The sequence below is a fragment of the Chiloscyllium plagiosum genome, unplaced genomic scaffold (genome assembly GCF_037043375.1).
Source record: "Chiloscyllium plagiosum isolate Xiang-an unplaced genomic scaffold, Cpla_swu_hap1 HiC_scaffold_2, whole genome shotgun sequence".
Classification (NCBI taxonomy): domain Eukaryota; kingdom Metazoa; phylum Chordata; class Chondrichthyes; order Orectolobiformes; family Hemiscylliidae; genus Chiloscyllium; species Chiloscyllium plagiosum.
This window is the reverse complement of record NW_028270140.1, coordinates 147,623,743-147,643,794: the sequence shown is the minus strand read 5'-3', so window position 1 is coordinate 147,643,794 and position 20,052 is coordinate 147,623,743. Positions and strand designations below refer to the sequence as shown.

General features: G+C 39.0%; 1 protein-coding gene across 16 annotated transcripts in view; it reads left to right on the top strand.

The window, feature by feature from the left end:
• htt (huntingtin) overlaps window positions 1-20,052 on the top strand; it is a 295,347-nt gene that overhangs the window by 200,430 nt on the left and 74,865 nt on the right. For all 16 annotated transcript variants that reach the window (XR_015751247.1, XR_015751248.1, XM_087974297.1 and 13 more), the window contains 9 exons: window positions 675-852; window positions 2,292-2,396; window positions 5,073-5,260; window positions 7,285-7,411; window positions 8,329-8,432; window positions 8,704-8,858; window positions 10,163-10,302; window positions 10,873-10,955; window positions 13,579-13,709. Coding sequence is in view for 14 of the 16 variants with exons in the window: in XM_087974297.1 (XP_087830423.1) it covers window positions 675-852; window positions 2,292-2,396; window positions 5,073-5,260; window positions 7,285-7,411; window positions 8,329-8,432; window positions 8,704-8,858; window positions 10,163-10,302; window positions 10,873-10,955; window positions 13,579-13,709 (1,211 nt within the window). In the remaining 2 variants the exon portion in view is untranslated. The remainder of the gene's footprint in view (window positions 1-674; window positions 853-2,291; window positions 2,397-5,072; window positions 5,261-7,284; window positions 7,412-8,328; window positions 8,433-8,703; window positions 8,859-10,162; window positions 10,303-10,872; window positions 10,956-13,578; window positions 13,710-20,052) is intronic.

Sequence of the window (20,052 nt, the reverse complement as noted above, 5' to 3'; positions counted from 1 at the left end):
TTTTTTTGTTTAAATATACTCCACAGGCCTTACATGAACTTGTATTAATTTATTATACCTTTTATGTAACTGATGTGCCAAGAGGCTTCACAGGAGATATAAGCTGTGAGTGAAGTTTAGACAGGACTGGCTTGAAACAACTGTGTGGCTAACTAGGTTGAGTTTTCAATGCATTTTTAGAAACCGAGGTAATCCCAAATAGCTGTAGATTTTTAGAACTTATGATTTGGTAGCTTGGTACAGCCTGTGGTTCAATCTGTAAACTTTAATTTTCTATGTTTGAAATAAATAGAGCAGTGGATGTGAGAACGTTTTGCCAAGTGTTTTACTTGAACCAGAAAATGTCCAAATGCTGGCAAACTAACACAGTAGAAAAGGCTGTAAATATGCAGCAAATCAGTCAGCAAGAGATGAAGCTGCAGAACAGTAAAGTATTTGAACTTTCGGCCCATCTTATGTTCCCTTAGAACAGCTAAGTACTTTAACAATGCTAGCAAGTTATGATGAAGCACTCTGATGGAAAGGTACAGGATGGAGGCTAGTTTGGAATCTGGTCAATGCTGATGTTTAACTGAATGTTGTATATCAGTGCAGTACATTCTCTCTTTCTGTGTGTCTGTTGCTACCATGTTCATGTCATTAATTAATGACGTGATTTTGTCATTGTCATTCAGGCACTGTGCTGGCAGTTGATGCATGATCAGGTTCCATTAAGTCTGGATTTACAAGCTGCTCTGGATTGTTGTTGCTTAGTTCTGCAGCAACCTGACATTTGGAATCTGCTGGCCTCGGTGGCCTATGTAACTCAAGCCTGCTCGGTTATCAACTGCATCCGGTTCATCATCGAAGCAAGTAAGGGTTTGTTTTTATCCATTTGTCAGAGCAATAAATGCAAGCTTGTTGATCAAGCCTGTTCCATACTGTGATGTCTGGAGTATCATGACTACATGCTTTGTCTCACTCTTCCACTTCCAACTCTGTAACCATGAGTGATATTATGAAAAGTTTTAAGAATTGATCAAAATGGGCCAGTCCAGAAACTCTGATGAACTGAATGCTATCTGCGAGGACACATGCATTCTGTGTGATGTGATTTAATTTAGCTTTCTTTTGGAGGCATGAAGAAAGTCAGCACTAATCTGCAGTATAACACAACGATTCCTAACTCTCTGGGGCTGTGCTCCTTCTGCTTGAGTTAAGCATTTGTTGTGGTGCTGGTGTGATATTTATCAGTTTCAAGCTGATAATAAATCCATTTAGCCCATTATGTCTATTGCAGCTCCCCATAAACCAATCCCTGTCACCCTTTTAAGTTTATTTCTTTCAAGTGTCCATCCAGTGTTCTTTTGAAATCATCATCTTATTAAATTTCACCATTGTCAAAGGCAGGAAGTTCTAACTCTCTGCCACTAGTTATGCGAGTTCAGATGCTCCATGGATCTCTTGCCCAGATACGTGGATCTCTATCCCATAGTCTTTGTATCATCACTTATTGTGTTTTTTTAACCTTACCTGACTCATTCGAATTGCCAGAATCTTGTACCACTCTATCGCATCTCCCCTCCGTCTCATATGCTGCTTTATCTTGTGGCTCCATTGCATTAGATTGCCACATCAGTGCTAATTGAAGGTCAGGCTGGTGCTGAGATTCATTGGAAACCAGATTTAAAATGTCCAGAAATATTTTCTAAAAGCAGCATGGACCCAACACATGGATTTGTTTCATTACTGTTTGGGTTGGTGATGCACGAAGACTCTTGAGACAGTCCGTTGGCTTCACACTGATAGATTAGACAGTTATTATTGGTGAAACTTCACTTTGAGTCAAATATTGTCAAAATGTCGCTGTCTATCTGTAGAGACTTTTTTCCTCTATTTACTGAGCGACAACTCTGGTAATAAGGTGTTTCTATTGGTGGTAGTTATGTTGTTTTTGGATTGTGACATTTTTTTCAGAAAGGAGGATAAAGGAGAGCTCCCCAGATTGTGTCAGTATTTGCATAGCATGTGTAATATTATTCTTTAAATGAACATTCTCCCAACCACCACCATCTTTCCTTATCAGTATAATTTTGGTCCATTTTAATGTTGCTGTAATGGTGTTAATGTCCAGTTTTTGCAAGTAATTATTTATCCTATTCATTTTGACAGTTTAAAGGAAACTGTGTTCCTTGAAATGAACAGTCTCAATCCTCAAAGATTTGTTTAAAAGCCCTGAGTTTATTGATTTCTACCTCTCTGATGCTGTCTAACATTTTGTGCTTGTGATTCATACTATCTGTTTATTTCAGTGGCAGTTGAGCCAGGAGAGCAGCTACTTTTGCATGAGGAGAGGAGAAAGTCAAATTCTGACGAAAGTACAGTTATGAATGAAGAGAGTGAGGATATGTTTGACCGTAAGTAGATTTGACTTCACATTGTTTCCTAAGAAACTCCAATTATCTTAGCAGTATGCAGACATTTGAATACAGAAGTTAAAATTTAGATTTTGTAGTTTTTGGAGATGTTAACTCCTCCTCCTGCACCAGAGCTGTAGTGGTTTACAGCAGAATAGAGGCCATTCAGCCTATTGTATTGTTTAATCCTTCTCTCCAGTTATCCAAAACTAAATTTGCCATTCTGTTTTCTGCCCATGTTCTTGTCTGTTGCTTCAGACATTTAGTGAGCTTTTAGTTAAACAACAAAGATTTCTTTTTCAAACACACCCTTGACCAAATCATTCCATGCTCCAACATCCTTCATATAATAGAATTTCTCTGAAACCCTTTCCTTACTCACAATGATGGTTGTAAATTAGTGACTCTGTATCACTAACTTCTCAGTCAGTCTTTCTCTATTAATAAACCCCTTCATAATTTTAAAATTATCTTGAGTCTCTCCATTTTGATTGCACTAGAGTTGGGTTCAGCATCTTGTGTCTTGTCTTAACTATGGCATTACATGCTGACATCATCCTGATGAATCAGTGCCATTCTATAATGAGGTTTCCAAACTTGTGCATATTGCTGCAACTGAGGTGTAACCAAATATAACTATCATTAAGGAGAAAGTGAGGTCTGCAGATGCTGGAGATCAGAGATGGAAATGTGTTGCTGGAAAAACGCAGCAGGTCAGGCAGCATCTAGGGAACAGGAGAATCGACGTTTCTGGCATTAGCCCTTCTTCTTCCTGAAGAAGGGCTAATGCCCGAAACGTCGATTCTCCTGTTCCCTAGATGCTGCCTGACCTGCTGCGTTTTTCCAGCAACACATTTCCATAACTATCATTAGACAATTGTTGCAATTGGCGAACAGATAGATGAAATTCAGTGCAATGATATCAACCCTAAACTTACTTAAAAGGAATCTGAATGTGTATATCCAAGGCTACAAGACGAGGTACTGGAAAAAGGAATTCGATTGGACAGCTAGTTTATTCAATTTAGGTCTGATGGGCTGACTGCTCTGCTTTATGCCATAATTTTTTTTCTGGATTTATAGAAATGTGAAACAATTTACTTTGGTAGGAAGAACCCTGAGAGACAATATAAAATATTGTAAAATTCTACAAGGGTATAGGAGCAGAAAGACCTAGTTGTAAATGTGTATAAATCAATTTTTCATATTCCATCGTGGGATGTGATGTTGTCTGTCCCTAGTTACTCTTGAGAAGGTGGCAGTGAGCTGCCACCTTAAACTGCTGCAGCCCATGTATTTTGGTGGACCCACATGCTTTTAGGGAAGGAATTCCTGGATTTGACTCAGCAACAGTGATGGGTAAGTGGACTGGGGGGAGACTTGCAGATGGTGGTGTTCCCCTGTATCCTTTTCCTTCCAGATGGAAATGGTCATGGGTTTGGAAGGTGTTGTCTGAGGATCTTTGGTGAATTCTTGCAATACATCTTGTAGATAATACATGCACACAGTAGTAGTATGGAGGGAGTGGATGTTTGTGAATGTGCCAATCAAGAGGGCTGCTTTGTCTTAGGCGGTATCAAGCTTCTTGTGTTGTTGCAGCTGCACTCATCCAGGCAGGTGAAGTATTTCATTACTGGTCCCTGACTTATGCCTTGTAGATGGCTTTGGGGATTCAGGGGATGAGTAATAGTATTCCTAGTCTCTGACCTGCTTTTGTAGCATCATATTTATGTGATGGGTCCAGTTGAGTTTCTGGTCATTGGCAACCCCAAAGATGATAGTGTTGGATTCAGTGATGGTAATACCATTGAATGTCAAGGGGTGGTGGTTAGATTGGCTCTTCTTGGTGATGGTCATTGTCTGACACTTGTGTGGCATGAGTGTTACTTGCCGCTTGTCAGCTCAAACCTGGATATTGTCCAGATCTTGCTGCATTTGGACAGTGAAGGTGGCAGAACAGGTTGAGAGTGGTTAATTTTTTTTATTATTAGTAGGGGCAGAAATAGAAGAGGAAGGAGGTTTTGTTGAACTTGTGTAAGAATCTAGTTTGGCCCCAGCTCGAGGTAAAGAAAATATTGCTTTAATACCTCATCCAAGAGGTGACATTTTTGATATCGTAGCAATACCTCATAGCTATCTTAATTTGGATATGTTATGGTATGTTTCTGGATTAACTGGGACTTGAACCCACAGGCAGGAAAACTACCATTGTCACAAAATTCTTGGCACCACGCTTCATGCAATGTGATTAAGTTATGGAACAAAGTTTGAACCTATTCACTTCTAAGGAACAAATTGACTCCTGATTGAGGTGGCAGCATTCTTTCAGTGGACACATGACTTTAAGATGATGCTTCGGGGCAAAGAAAAAGTACAAATTTTTCAGATTTGGGTAAAGACAAAATCTCTCTTTTCAAAGAAAAGACCAAGTTCTGTTTTAAAGCTCACAGGGCAGTAGCCTACACACCAATCCAAATGAAGATGTTAAATGCACAGGAGACAAATTTACATCATTTTGACATGTTCCTGAAAGATCTTAACTAGGTAAATGTGGAAGTTTATCTTTCTCCTTGTTTTTCCTTCTTTATTGACTGAAACACTTACGTTCGTGTTATTTCATTTTAGTTATCGTTGAGACTGTGCTGTTTAACCCTTCTTTGTTTCCTTCTATTTTAGGACCCAAGTGCATTACGAAGGCCTGTGATGTGATGACTGAAATGGTGGAGTGTCTCCAGACAGTACTGTGCTTCGGACATTCCAACAACGCACGAATCCCAGCATTCCTGAATCCAACTCTTAGGAATATTGGTATTAGCTTAGCCAGACTGCCTCTGGTCAACGGCTATACCCGTACCCCTCCGTTGGTAAGTATAAGTGACATTGCATTCCTTTTGAAGCTTGCTTCTGGAGTCTGACGTTTGACTAGAAAGTTGTTGAAATATTAAAATACCGATAGATGATGAAATTGTATCTACTTGCTGGAGATCTAGAACATGTGACACAACCTCCGGTTAAGAGGATAATCATTTAGGCCTGAAGTGAGGAGAAAATTCTGAGAAAAGTCCAACAGGTTTACTTGGAAGGCACTAGCTTTTGGGGTGCGGCTCCTTCAGGTGGTAAACTTGGACTATAACCTGGTGTCGTGTGATTTTTAACTTTGAATTTTTGAATCACGCTATCTAGCTTATCCACTCTGTTGAGAATATTCAGGGTTGAGATCTCAGGGAGTATGTGTATTGGTGAGCAGATGAGAAGGTGAACTGATGGCAGGCTATGAGCTCATTAAATGGTATAGCAGAATCAATGGACTGCATGATCTATTGCCCCTCCTATTTTTTTTTAATGTTCTGTGTTCATAATTTGCACACTAACAGTGCATCACTTAGGAAATTGTGTAATCCGCTCCAGTTGGCCATATATAAATTTGATATCAGTCTACTGGACTGTATTTCCTCAGTGGTGGAAAAGGAATTGGACTAACTGTTGGGAAGCTGAAATTAAAGCTAAGGTTGTTAAAGTGGATAACAACCATTCACAATTAAAAAGAGTAAGTTGAGTTGATTATATGTGGAATCTTCAGAATGGTGCATGAGGCGAAAGTGAGTACTGCAGATGCTGGCGATTCGAGTCAGTGTGGTGCTGGAAAAGCACAGCAGGTCAGGCAGCATCCGAGGGGCAGGAAAATCGATGTTTCGGGCAAAAGCCCTTCATCAGGAATGAGGCCCCGTTCCTGATGAAGGGCTTTTGCCCGAAACATCAATTCTCCTGCTCCTCGGATGCTGCCTGACCTGCTGTGCTTTTCCAGCGCCACGTTCTTGATCAGAGCATTAGTCCACTTCTAGTAATTTCTGTTAATCTTTACCATTTCTTTACTACTTAAATTCAGCAAATATATGAAATTTAGTCATTGTTTTAGTTTTTAAATTTTCAAGTCTTGTGCTACAAGCCAGTGGAAAACCTCTCTCTGGTATATGCTCAGAGTTAGAGTAGATTCACATCAGTTTAACCTTAAACCAAGTAAAAACATCCTAATTACGTTTTTTCACTCTGTTCCCATTCCTCTTCAATCCTTACCTTCATTGACATACCGAGTCTAATCATCAATGTTCACTTTATTTCTTCAACCACTAACTTTTGGAATTACATTCTATATTCTGACTACGCTCTGTCAAGAACTTCCCCCTGCACACTGCTATAATGCACTGTGGTCTCTGGAATTACAGCCACAGGGGCCACAGTTTAAAAATCAAGGCCTTCCATTTAAGACTGAAGTGAGGAGGTTTTTTGTTCCTCTGATTGTAAGTCCAGCTTGTATCAATTACCATTTTTAAAATTTTAAATACTGCTATAAGTTAGACTCCTAATCTGCATCATTCTAATAGAAAAAGACCAAATTTTTTCAAAACTTGTTTGATTTTGTGTTTCCTTATTTTGAGACTCCTGACTGTAACCTTGTCTCACTCGTTCTCCAGTTCCTTCTAAAGCCTTCAGACCTGATGCTAACTGATTACCACTTCCTGTTTACCTTTTGTTTCTTTCAGTTTTGGTGTTCTGCAATGTGGTCCTTTTTTGAAAAAAATCTAGTCATTGCTCCTTAATTTTTATTTCATTAAGAAATTGCTCTTGTCAAATTGTCCAGTTATGTTGAATTTTTATTCTGCCTCAGTTTAAACTTTTGTGGCTGCTGGGTAATGTAACAAGGAAGAAAAATTATATTTTACTAATGACTTGTGAAACTGTCAAGAACATTGTTTCCGACATGTTGTGCTTTTGGATATTGCTTAATGTAAGTTAAGATTTGCAGATAAAATATGAACATGCATGTCACAGACTTCATTGTATGGGAAGAATGTTCCCTTCTCATTAACTCTTTACTGAATTTACTCAGGTGTGGAAGTTGGGATGGTCACCACAAACTGGGGGTGAATTTGGTACAACTCTTCCTGAAATTCCAGTTGAGTTTCTTCAGGAGAAAGAAGTCTTCAAAGAGTTCATCTACAGGATAAACGTTCTTGGTAGGTGGCAAAACTTTGTGAAAATGCACTTTGGTATGGACTTTGCTGACTATCATTTATAGAGTGAGAGAGGAGATGAGGGGCACAGTGGTTAGCACTGATGCCTCACAGTGCCAGAGACCCGGGTTCAATTCCACCTCAGGCAACTGTCTGTGTGGAGTTTGCACATTCTCCCAGTGTCTGCATGGGTCTACTCCGGGTGCTCCGGTTTCCTCCCACAGTCCAAAAATGTGCAGGTTAGGTGAATTGGCCGTGATAAATTGCCCGTAGAGTTAGGTGAAGGGGTAAATGTAGGAGAATGGGTCTGGGTGGGTTGCTCTTCGGAGGGTCAGTGTGGACTTGTTGGGCCGAAGGGCCTGTTTCCACACTGTAAGTCATCTAATCTAATGATATTAAAATGATAGACTGGTCTTGACAGTGACAATATTGAAAGGATTTTTCTTCCCTCTGTGGAGGAGTCTGAACAAGGGTCCACAGTTTCAAAATCATGGCCTCACATTTAATACTCAGGAGAAAATTTTTATTTTCTTTTAGATGCTTGTAAATCTGTGGAATTCTACATCACAGAAAGAAAGGAGGCATTGAGTAGCAAAAGCAGGATTACAGATTTCTGATTGACAAGGGAGGTTAGGATTATGGGGGCCAGAGTGAAAACTAGTTAATGACATAATCAAATCAGCCATGATTTTATTAAATGGAGCAGGCTTGATGGCCCAGTGCCCTACTTCTAACTCTTCTGTTCTTATTTTTACAAAAGTTAATTAGAAGTTGCTTTCATGATGCAATATTGTGCTGCGGTTTTTACGTCCTTGGCTTTTATTGGCCATGCTCCAAACTTTGTAAGCATTCATTAAGATATAATGTACACTGTCTTGAAATGAAGTCAGAAATAGCGTATGTGATTCCTTCTGTTTCAGGGTGGACAAGCCGCACTCAGTTTGAGGAAACTTGGGCAACTCTTCTTGGTGTGCTTGTGACTCAACCACTAGCAATGGACCAGGAGGAGGAAGTTCCACAAGAGGTACAACCAAATGGCCGTGGTGGTTAGAGACCTATTCTAACTGAGCAGTTGAAGACTATGGAAAGAGTTGTGAGAATTGATGTAACAAAGGTCTAGCATGAGAGGCCAATATCTAGCTGTTATAGCCAGACCATTTTAAGATTGACTTCTGTTCCAGCAAGCTTTGCACACTTGACATGTTCACATTTTTGCTCATATCTTCATAATTTGGATGCATGTTTTTGCTGTTATGTCTCTCTTGTAACAGTACCCTCTCTATATTTTTATTAAGGAGGACACGGAGAGGACCCAGATTAATATACTTGCAGTGCAAGCAATAACCTCCTTAGTGCTAAGTGCTATGTCAATTCCAGTGGCAGGGAATCCAGCCACCAGCTGTCTTGAACATCAGCCTCGTAATAAAGCTCTGAAGGCTCTGGACACGAGGTCAGTTATGTCAAGTCATAGAGTCATACGGCATGGAAACAGACCTTTTGATCCAACTCATCTGCATCAATCAGATGCCCCAAACTTCCCTAGTCTCATTTGCTAGCATTTGACTCAAATCCCTCAAAAATCCCTCCTAATCATATACCCATGCAGATGCCTTTTAAATGTTGTAATTGTACCTACCTCTACCACTTCCTTTGGCAGCACATTCCATGCATATGCCATCCTCTGCATGAAAAAGTTGCCCCTTAGGCCCTTCTTTTTTAAATCTTTCCCCTCTTTCTTTAAACCTGTGCTGTCTAGTTTTGTGCCCCCCCACCCTAACCCTAGGAAAAAGACCTTGGCCATTCACTCTACCTATGCCCCTCGTGATTCTATAAACCTCAAAATGTCACCCCCATCTCCGATGCTCCAGGAAAACTGCTTCAACCTATTCAAGCCTCTCCCTATAACTCAAATCCTCCAGTCCTGGCAACATCCTTGTAAATCTGTTCAGTACCCTCTCAAGTTTAGCAACATCTTTCCTATAGAAGAGTGACCAGAGTTAAATACTGTATTTAAAAAGTAGCTTCACCAGTGTCCTCCATAGTTGCAACATGACATCACAATCCCTATACTCAATGTTCAGACCACTGAAGGCAAGCGAGCCAAACATTGCCTTCACGTTCTACCTACCTACGATTGCACTTTCACGGAACTATGCACCTACACTCCTAGATCACTTTGTTCAGCGACACTACCATCAACTGTATATGTTCTACCCTGTTTTGCCTTTCCAAAGTACAACTCATTTATCTAATTTAAACTTCATTTGCCACTTGGCCCATTTCTCCATCTGATCAAGGTTCCATTCCACTGAGATGATCTTCTTCACTGTTCACTATACCACCTATTTTACTGTTATCTACAAACTTAGTAGCCATACCTCTATATTCACACCCATATTATGTATATAAATGACAAAAAGCAGTGGAAGCAACACTGACCCTTATGGCACATCACTGGTATAGATATATCTTGATATATTTAGCTACAAGTACAAATTGACCTGCCAGTTTTTTTTGTAAGATTGTCTGTCTTAGCAACAACTTGCATTTGTAGAGTGCCTTTAACACAGCAAAACTTTCCAGGGTGCTTCACAGGGTCATTTATCAAAAACAAGTAGCAAGGTCATAAATTAATAAACAAATCTTTTGGCCTTAAATAGTTCAACACATTCTCCTTGCCTGAAGTTTTGAACTTTGATGGAATTTCTAACATTATACTTGGAAGACCTGACCGTTTGACAATCCTGTTCACAGGTTTGGGAGAAAATTAAGTGTCATTCGAGGAATAGTGGAGCAGGAAATCCAAGCAATGGTATCCAAAAGGGACAACATAGCAACACACTACCCTTATCAGGCGTGGGATCCTGTTCCATCCCTCTCCCATTCAACATCTGGTATCAATACTTGTAATATTCAACCTGCTTGTTCATCAATGTTCTTGTGCTGAATCTCTGTTGAATTTCATAGCTTGTCTCTAATATTTTTGGATCTGGAATAGTGAATCAGCCATTGTAATGTTGAATAGCAGAGCAGCCTGAATGGCCTTATTCTGTTCTATGTTTGATGTTTTCTTTCAGAGTGTTATAGGATGTAGACAGTTACTGAGGGAATTGGCAGGGGGATGGGGCTCGGGAAAGAATCATCCACAGTGTATATATTCTGTGTAGTGGCCAAGAGCATGCTGTTAGATCTTTCTTTAATGCATGGAGAGAGTTGCAAGTGAGAGAACCTGAGGGAAATCCACAGCTGGATGACATTTTAATGTGAAGTTAAGTGTTGTGTGGAACCCTACAGCGATGCCTATTTTAAAGTTTTTCCCAAATTTATGCAAAGTCAATAAAGAGGGTTAACGTAATCAAACTCTGCTTAATCCTTCAATGATAATTAATTGCAGCAATACATTATTCATTGAATCTGTTTTAACCAATTTACTGTGTTTTTTTCCCCAACTTTATTAAATCCAGGTGTCCTGATAAGCCATGACAAGCTTTTACTGCAGATAAACACAGAACGGGAAATGGGGAACATGGATTATAAACTGGGGCAGGTATAGTGAAAGTGCATTTGATGTTCAGTGTCTAAAGGATATTTTGTGCTGTAGAATTTCACAGCTGAGCACTACTTCATTCCTGCTCTCATCTGTATATATGCATTCTCACAGATAAGAGGAGGGAGGTAATATTACAAGTGTTACGTTTTAGCTGACATCATCACCAGACAAGTCAGATCCCAAACAGAAACCTGGCTTGACAGATCATATTTGTTCAGATTTAGTTTTAACAAAGTGGTGTTTCACTGAAACACAAGCAAGTAGTATTGCAGATCTTGCTTTAGTAAGAAGTTTATTGAGAAAGGAAATGCTGACAAATATAGAATAAACCAAGCTATCTACTTGTAATGCAGATTCAAAGATTTTTAACACACAGTAATACTCTACTCCCAATAATTCTAAAACAGTCCTTTACAAATTGAAAAGAAAAACAATACCTTTTATATAGTACTGAAAACACATTCTGGTTCAGTTCCAAAACACTACTCGTGCAGTACTTGCACCAGACCCTCTTTATCAATACTTTGGTGGGTTTAATTCACATGTGACTTCAAATTTTAGACTATAACTGCAGATATGATAATAAGAAATACAAACAGCAGTAGGCTATTGGGCTCCTTGAGCCTGCTGTACCATTCAGTAGGATCATGGCTGATCCAGCATTCCTCTTGTCCACTTTTCTGCCTTTTCCCCATAATCCTTGATTCCCCTAACTGATCAAAAATTGATCTTTCTTGGTCTTAAAAATGCATAAGGACTCTGCCTTCACAGTTGTCTGTGGCAAGGAATTCCAAAGAGACACAACTCTCTGAAGAAGAAATTCCTCCTCCTCATCTCCACTTTAAATTGGTGCCCCTTTATTCTGAGACTATACCCTCTGGTCCTAGACTCTCCCATGAGTGAAAAAACATCCTCTTAGCATTTACTCTGTTAAGTTCTTTAAGAATCCTATATGTCTCAATGAGATCACCAATCTTTCTAAATCCAATGAGTAGAGTCCCAAACTGTTTAATTTTTGGTCATAACCCAATTCCTCTATACCAGGCATCATCCCAGTGAACTTCTCTGAAGTGACTCCAATGAAATGCCTTTCGTCAAATGAACAGACCTAAATTGCTCTCCGTACTCCAGATGTGGTCTCACCAGCAGCTTGTAAGATGCAGTAAGATTTCTCTATTCTTCTAATCCAACCCCCTTGAAATCAATTGGCATTCCTGATTACCTGCTGCACCTGTATACTAGCTTTCTGTATTTCATGCACAAGTCACTTTGTGTTGCAGCTTTCTGCAGATTTTATCCATTTAAATAATATTCTGTTCATTTGGTCTCCCTTCCAAATTGAATAGCTTCACTTTTTCCCCATGATATTCCATTTGCCAACGTTTTGTCCACTTACTTAACCTATCAATGTCTCTGTCAACTATTTGTATCCCCCTCATGACTTCCCTTTCTACATTTTTTTGATAAGTTCTTCCAGGAACTGTCATACATCTGCACTCAGCTTTAAGTAACCTCTTCAGCGTTCTATCTCAGCAATTCCAGTCTGGGGTTAGCATTAACTCCTCACTTTAAGATACCTTGTTCACTATATATTTTTCTCTTCTCAGGAACACAGGTCTATTCAATCATCCTATTCTATGGACTTTACAGGACTCCCTAACCTCAAAGTAAAACTAAAACAAAACCCTATTTTTCTAAGCTATGTGTGCTTCCCATCAGTTTGCAAAAAAAAGTTCCAGAAATCTCTACAAATGTTGAGGCCGTGTTATTTACCTTGCTGGGTCACAAAACAACGTAAGAGAAACAAAAAAAAAATCATTAGTCATGCACAAAAATCAATTCATTTTAAAACTAGACCTCAAAGCGATTTATAAGAAATTGCCATGGCTACGTTAAGTTAATAATTAACTTCAGACTGCAAAAGTCATGGGTTTGGAACTAAAGCCAGAAGCTCAAATTTGCAATAAATGACATTAACTATGTATCTATCTGTTTGCATAAAATAAGCATATTAATTTGAAGTCATTTGTCCCCACTGGCTCACTCCACCACTCCATAAGATCATGGCAGATATGAATATGGCTTCAATTTCATTTACCTAACTACCCACAGTAACGTTCAACTCCCTTTATTAGTCAAGGATCTAGATAGCTTTGACTTAAAAATATTCATTGACTCCCGTGCCCACCATGCTCTCGGGAGGAGAGTTCCACACACTCAAGGCCCCTTTGAGATTGCCACTGAGCTTGCTGCGAAGTGATAAGTTTGAAATTTCTTCTATCGTGTCAACGTTTGCTATCGCACCAACTGTGATCATCCCATTTAGTGAGACATGAGAATCAAATATGTGCCCTCTCAATGCTGTTAACCACTGATTTACAGATCAGTTTGTAAGGGATTGCAACTGTGTTCTCATGTCCTCATGACTCAGTAACCTTTTGACACTGATGGCTTAGACTCTCAGATATAGAATGGGGTGGTTGGAGGGTTGCTGCTTTGCAATAAAATTTGAGTTTCAAAAACAAAGAGGAATAATTGAAGGGGACTTGCTAATGTTTGGTACATTATGTTCTTGAAGACTTGACATTGAACTCATGAGGTGTTTGTCTACTATGTGCAGGTCTCCATTCATTCTGTTTGGCTGGGTAACAATATAACCCCTTTGAGAGAAGAGGAATGGGATGAAGATGAGGAAGATGAAAGTGATGTGCCTGCTCCATCTTCACCTCCAACCTCTCCAATTAACTCCAGGTCAGCCTAGAATAGTCACTCGCAAGCAATCTATCCATTCTTACCAGTCTTGCTAAAGACACTATGTCAGGCAGTTCGTCTCACTGAGCTACCTTTGTATCTTTTTTTTTAAAAAAAGGGTTAGGACCCTGTGCCGTGAGCCCAGTGTGCACATAGAACATAGGCACTGTCTATAGAGTAAACTAGACAATGGATATATAGTTTTGACAGTGGCAGAACAAGTTAAATATGCAATTATAAAAAGTGCCTTTCTGAATGTTCATAGAAGATGAGGGTTTAAAAGCAGGAAATTATCAACATTTTATAAAGCACTGATGCTACATAGAATGTTTCATCCAATTATGTATATCATATTTTAGGAATATGTCCAGAATTTGGAGAGGGCGCAGATACAATTTACTAGAAGGTTGAATTTCGTTATTGGGAGAAGGCCGATTGTTGACTAAGAGAAATTTGATAGAGTTCAAAACAGCCAGTTAAAATTGCTGACATGGAGCACTCTGGTATAAGAATATATGAGCAGGAGTAGGCCATTCATTTCCTCAAGTCACCTCCTCCATTCAATAAGATCATGGCTGATCGGATTGTAAACTCAATCCACATTTCTACCTAACACACAAAACAAAGAGTATATACTCTGCCCAAAGAAATGTAAAGGCTTTGCTTCCACCACATTTTCAGGAAGCGAATTGCATAGATTCATGACTGAGTGTGAATATTTCATCTCCTCTCTGTTTTGAATGGGCAACCTCCTCTAGTCCTAGATTTCTTCCATAAGAGGAAACATCCTGTCCATATATACCCTGTCAAGACCTCTCAGGATTTCATCTATTTCAATCAAGTCATCTCTTAATCTTCTAAACTCCAGATACATGCCTAACTGACCCAGCCATTCCTTTTTAAGACATATCACTCATCCCAGATATTTGTCCAATAAACATTCTTTGAGCTGCCGCCTTTACATTCTTCCTTAAATAAGGAGATCAGGACTATGTACAGTTGCGTGTGACCACTGGTCTATGTACTGAAGTGCATGTTGTGTTCCACCTGATATTACTACAGGAAGTGGGATTTGAGAACAAGATCTAGTTTAATAGATTGTATTTTGCTTATTTCTTTAATTTAACATGGCAGTCTTTCACTGGAAATTAAATACAGTAGGCAGCAGATCTATTTTATTTCCTTGCACAATGACAGTTGCTCAAGTGCAATTGATCACAATTACAGTTGCAGAAAAACAAATAATTTTTCACCCCATGCAATCCATTTGTTTCTTTCCTCCTTTCCTATCCTGTTAAGTCTTTTCCTTGAATCCATACACCTCTGAGATCTTAGATTTGCCAGCTTTAATAACCAATGTAGGTTTCTAACCAAACATTCCTAGTCTGGAAGTTTTCACAAATTGAAACCCTTATTCTAAGGATACATTCCATTAACTGCTCTGAACAAAGTTCTTTAGGAGAAGTATTCTTGCATCTGACTTCAGCCATGTCTCATCCAAAGTGAATTCAAAAGTCTATTTGCCTTCCCTATCACCTGCTGAATTTGTATGCTATTCTTTTAGTAATTTATGCAATGGGAGTTCCAAATTCTTTGTGTTGTAGTTTTTTTTAAGTTCTCCATTTGGATCATATTCAGTTCCTCCAGTCTTCTTGCCAAAATACATAATCTCTCTATTTCCCACATTATAATCCATTTCTAAGTGTTTGCCCACTTTATCCACCTGTCTGTAGTGCTGTGCAGAATCTGTCATCCTTACCACTTGTCTTCCCAACTATTGTTGTTAACTGCGGACTTGGCTTTGATAAATTCACTTTTCCCATTCAAGACGGGAACATATATTGTAACTAATTGCAGCCCTAGTGCTGACTCGCAACAGCATATTCTAGTCTTAAGTAATATTACATGTGGTACCTTATTGAACATTATTTTTTGGAAATCCAAATATGTTACATGCACTGGTTCCTCTTCAGCTATCCTGCTTGTTACCACCTCAAAGATTGGAATAAATTTGTCCAGCATAATTTTCTCATCATGAAACCATGCTTGGTTATGTATTTCTAAATGCTTTGCTATTAGATCCTCTAATATAGGTACTAACATTTCCTAATGACACATGTTAAGCTAACTAGCCCATTGTTACCTTTTTCTTGTCTTTGAATAAGGGTGTTCTATTGGCAGTTTTCAATCTTTTGGGACCTTTCCAGAATCAAATTATTAATGGAAGACTACTATAAATGAATCTTATTATCTGTGTAGCTATTTTCTTAAAATTCCTCAATGCATCCATCAGATCCAGGGGATTAACAGACTTTTGCCTCCTTAGTTTCCCAAGTACTTTTTCTTGAATGATTGTGTTATTGAGTCTATTTCCTCCCTTTAAGCTCTTAATTATTTGGCATTCCAAAAATGCCGTACATTTGATCTCGTAAAAACCGATGATATTTACTCAACTTTTCTGCCATTTCCAAGCTTTTAACTGAATTTTTCAAAAACTGCTCAATTTCTTCTGCCATAAAATCTGACAAACTTTCATTAAGGCCAGGAGGCCTTTAGTTATTTCTCCTTGAAAGGTACTTTTATTAATGTGGTTCTGAAAAAAAATGTGACTGAGTTAGTGATTAAACCCCTTCAGAAAAATGGACCAACGCTCATCTGTCACTAGTTTGAAATATGTGTGTGTGTTAGCTTTCCTGATTACTTTGTACCTGCATGCTAACCTTTTGCCAAATAAGTTTGCATCTCAATGTTCTGCAATCTCTTACTGTTTAGATAATGGGCTTTCTTTTCACACTTTCTGCGAAAATTTTATGTTTTGCCATGTCATATTCCACTTACCACACCTTTTCCTATTCACTGGAAATATCTGTAGCGTCCTCTTCACAACTTGCTTTCCTGTTTTTATATAGATATTTTTATTGAAAATTTAACATTTTTACAAGTTTACAAATAAAAAGAAAACCCCAAGTATAAACATTGATATACAATTAAATCTTAAATAAATAATAACCAAAATTTATCAAAAAAAAGAGAGAAAAAACAAAACTCAACTAACTACTAATCTAACCTACAACTAACCAGAGTGTATAATTAAGTCTCTTACGTTATTCAAAGAAGAGAAAAAAAAACGACGGACAACACAGAGAAATTGGGTAGTGAGATACATGCTCGGAATGTATCAACATCAAATCGTAACAAAACCCGTATTCGTGCGGGATTTCTCTCCCAAGGGGCCCTGGACCAGCCAGGTTCACCATCTCGATTAAATAAAAGCCCTTGTTAGGATGGCCGAAATATCTTTATTTGTGTGATTCAAGAACGGCTGCCATATTTTATGGAATAATGCGGTCTTTTGGTCCAATATCTACAGATCTTATGACGGGTCTGTAAGCAATGTACAAGAGTGCCCACCTCTATTTTACATTTGGGACACATTGGCAAAATATAAGGCAGGAGCATCTCCAATCAGTCCGGTGCTATATGGGCCCTATGAAGTATCTTCAACTAAATGGCCTGAGTTCTGTTGCAGATGGTGGTGATTCTGGCGTTTTCCCAAATGTTATTCCACGTTTCTATAGAGATTTGCAGTCCCAAATCCTGATCCCATGTTTTAAACAGATTGTCCATATCACCTGATACTTCATCATGTAATAAATGATAAATAGTACTGACGGAAGATACCCCCATTGGCCTTAGCACTCTACGTTCTCTATCTGATTTATAAAGACTCTCTAATAACGTAGTCGTCTTCTGTATGTAATCTCGAATTTGGAAGAATCGAAAGAGACCTCCATTAGGTAATCCAAATTTCTGACGCAGCTGTTCAAAAGACATCAGGACCCCTTCTTTAAACAGATCCCCTAAACGTGAGATACTCCTTGATCTCCAGAGTTTAAAAGTGACATCTGTAAGCCCCGGTTGAAATCCCCATGCTCCCACTATCTGAACACAGGGGGATGTTTTATGTGAGTTGCCCTCATTTTGCCGCATTATATTTCAAGCTTTAATTGTGTTTAGTATTATAGGGTTTTTACAGTGATCCGTAATGATTTTCCTCTTTCTGAAAATAAAAGGTTAATAAGTGGGCATTTTACTTGAGAAGTCTCGATGTCCAGCCAGATTGATTGCGGGTCAGACAAGACCCAATTGGCTATGTAACTTAATAGGGCACTTAACTGATATTTCCTAGAATCTGGGAAGTCCAATCCTCCCCTTGCCTGTGGAAGCTGTAGCTTCTTCAGCTTAATGAGGGGCTGTCTATGATTCCAGATAAAGGAACCCAACCAGCCATATAATTTACGTAGTGCCAGCCTCGGCAGCATCACCGGAAGCATCCTCATAGGGTATAGGAGACGGGGCAGGACATTCATTTTAATTAGTGCTATTCTACCTAGCCAGGAAATTGGAAGGTCTCCTCATTGCTGGAGGTCCTGCCTTATCCTTTCCAGTAAATGCACAAAGTTAGCCTTGCAAAACGTTTAGGTAATAAAAATGCCTAAATATAAGAACCCTCCAGGGACCACCGAAAGGGAAAGTGGGATCCGTCCAATAAGTGGGTTATACTAACAAGGCCACCCATTGGCATAGCCTCCAATTTTGAGAAATTAATTTTATAGCCTGAAAATACACTAAATGTATTAATAACTTGGATTAAGCGAGGTACGGACATCAAAGAATTACTGAGAAATAGAAGACCATCATCTGCATAAAGGGGAATTTTATGTTTACCTGTACCAATCCTTGGGGCTGTTATATTAGAGTCAGCCTGTATAGCTTCTGCTAGTGGCTCAATTATTAGCATAAATAGCAATGGCGAAAGCGGACATCCCTGACGGCAGCCCCAATCCACACTGAAGCTATCCGAGCCTAATCCATTAGTAATCACAACTGCTTTAGGATCACTATACAGTGTTGAGACCCATTTGGTAAACACCTTTCCAGCGCCAAACCTTTCCAATGTGCAAAACAAATATGACCATTCAACCCTGTCGAATGCCTTTTCCACATCTAATGAGACTACTACGCCTGGTATCTTTCCAGGCTTGAATCACATTCAAAACCCTTCTAACATTATTGGATGATCTCCGGCCTTTAATAAATCCCGTCTGATCCTCCTTTATGATATGTGGCAATACCCTTTCTAGTCTCAATGCTAGCGTTTTAGAGAGGATTTTAAAATCTACATTTAGCAAGGATATTAGTCTGTATGACAAGCTGTCTTCTGGGTCCTTTCCTTTTCTGAGGATGAGCGAGCTATTCGCCTCTTTCAGCGAAGGCGGGAGACAACCCTGACTGTGTATGAATACTTATACATGTTCACAAGTGGACCTATAAATTCTTTATAGAACTCCGCTTGAAAGCCTTACTGCTCTGAATTTGCCAAATTGCGTCAAGTATTTCTTGGATTATTAGGGGAACATTCAAGACCGATACCTGTTCCGGAGTTAGGTCCGTAAAGGTCAGGTTTTTAAAAAATGACTGCATCCTTCTAGCTCTTCACAATCTTCACAATCCTGCGATTTATATAAATCAGAATAAAATTTTCTAAAGATTGTGTTAATCCTTTTATGATCGAGTCAGAATACCTGTACTTTCCTTGATAGACGTGATAGTTTGAGGGGCCTTCTTTTTCTTTGAGAAATGCTAAGTATCTACCAGGTTTATCGCCAAATTCATATAACCTTTGTTTTGCAAATAATATTTCCCTCTTAGGTGTTTGGGTAAGCGTGGTGTTTAGAGCTGTCCTAAGGGCCGTAATCCTTTGTAATTTGATAATAGAAGGTCTGTCAGCGTATGCTGTTTCAGCCACTTTTAAGCGAGCTTCGAGCAGAAGCTGTTGTTCTCCCTTTAATTTTTTCTGGGTCGCTGAGTATGAGATGATCACACCTCGCACGTAAGCTTTGATGGTCTCCCACATCATTGATGGGTTGCTAGCCGTACCTGAATTAATTTCTAAAAAAGTTTTAAATTCTTGAGAGAAGTACTTTACAAATTTACTATCTTTCATCAGGAAGAGGTCCATTTGCCAATGCCGGGGGGATGTTTCATTATTCCTCGACTTGATTTCCATGTATACAGCAATGTGATTGGAAATTGCTATACTGCCTATTTTACAGGATGATATGGAATTTTTAAAAATCGAGGGGGAAAAAACATATCGATTCTGGTATGACATTTATGTGGATTGGAGTAAAAAGAAAAATCTCTGCCCTGTGGGTGAAGGCATCTCCATAAATCATCTAGTCCTAATTCTTTGTTCAAATCCACCAATTGTCTCGATCTGGGAGACTCCTGCAGTACTCTTGGGAATCCTATCTATTTCCGGATCCATAATACAATTAAA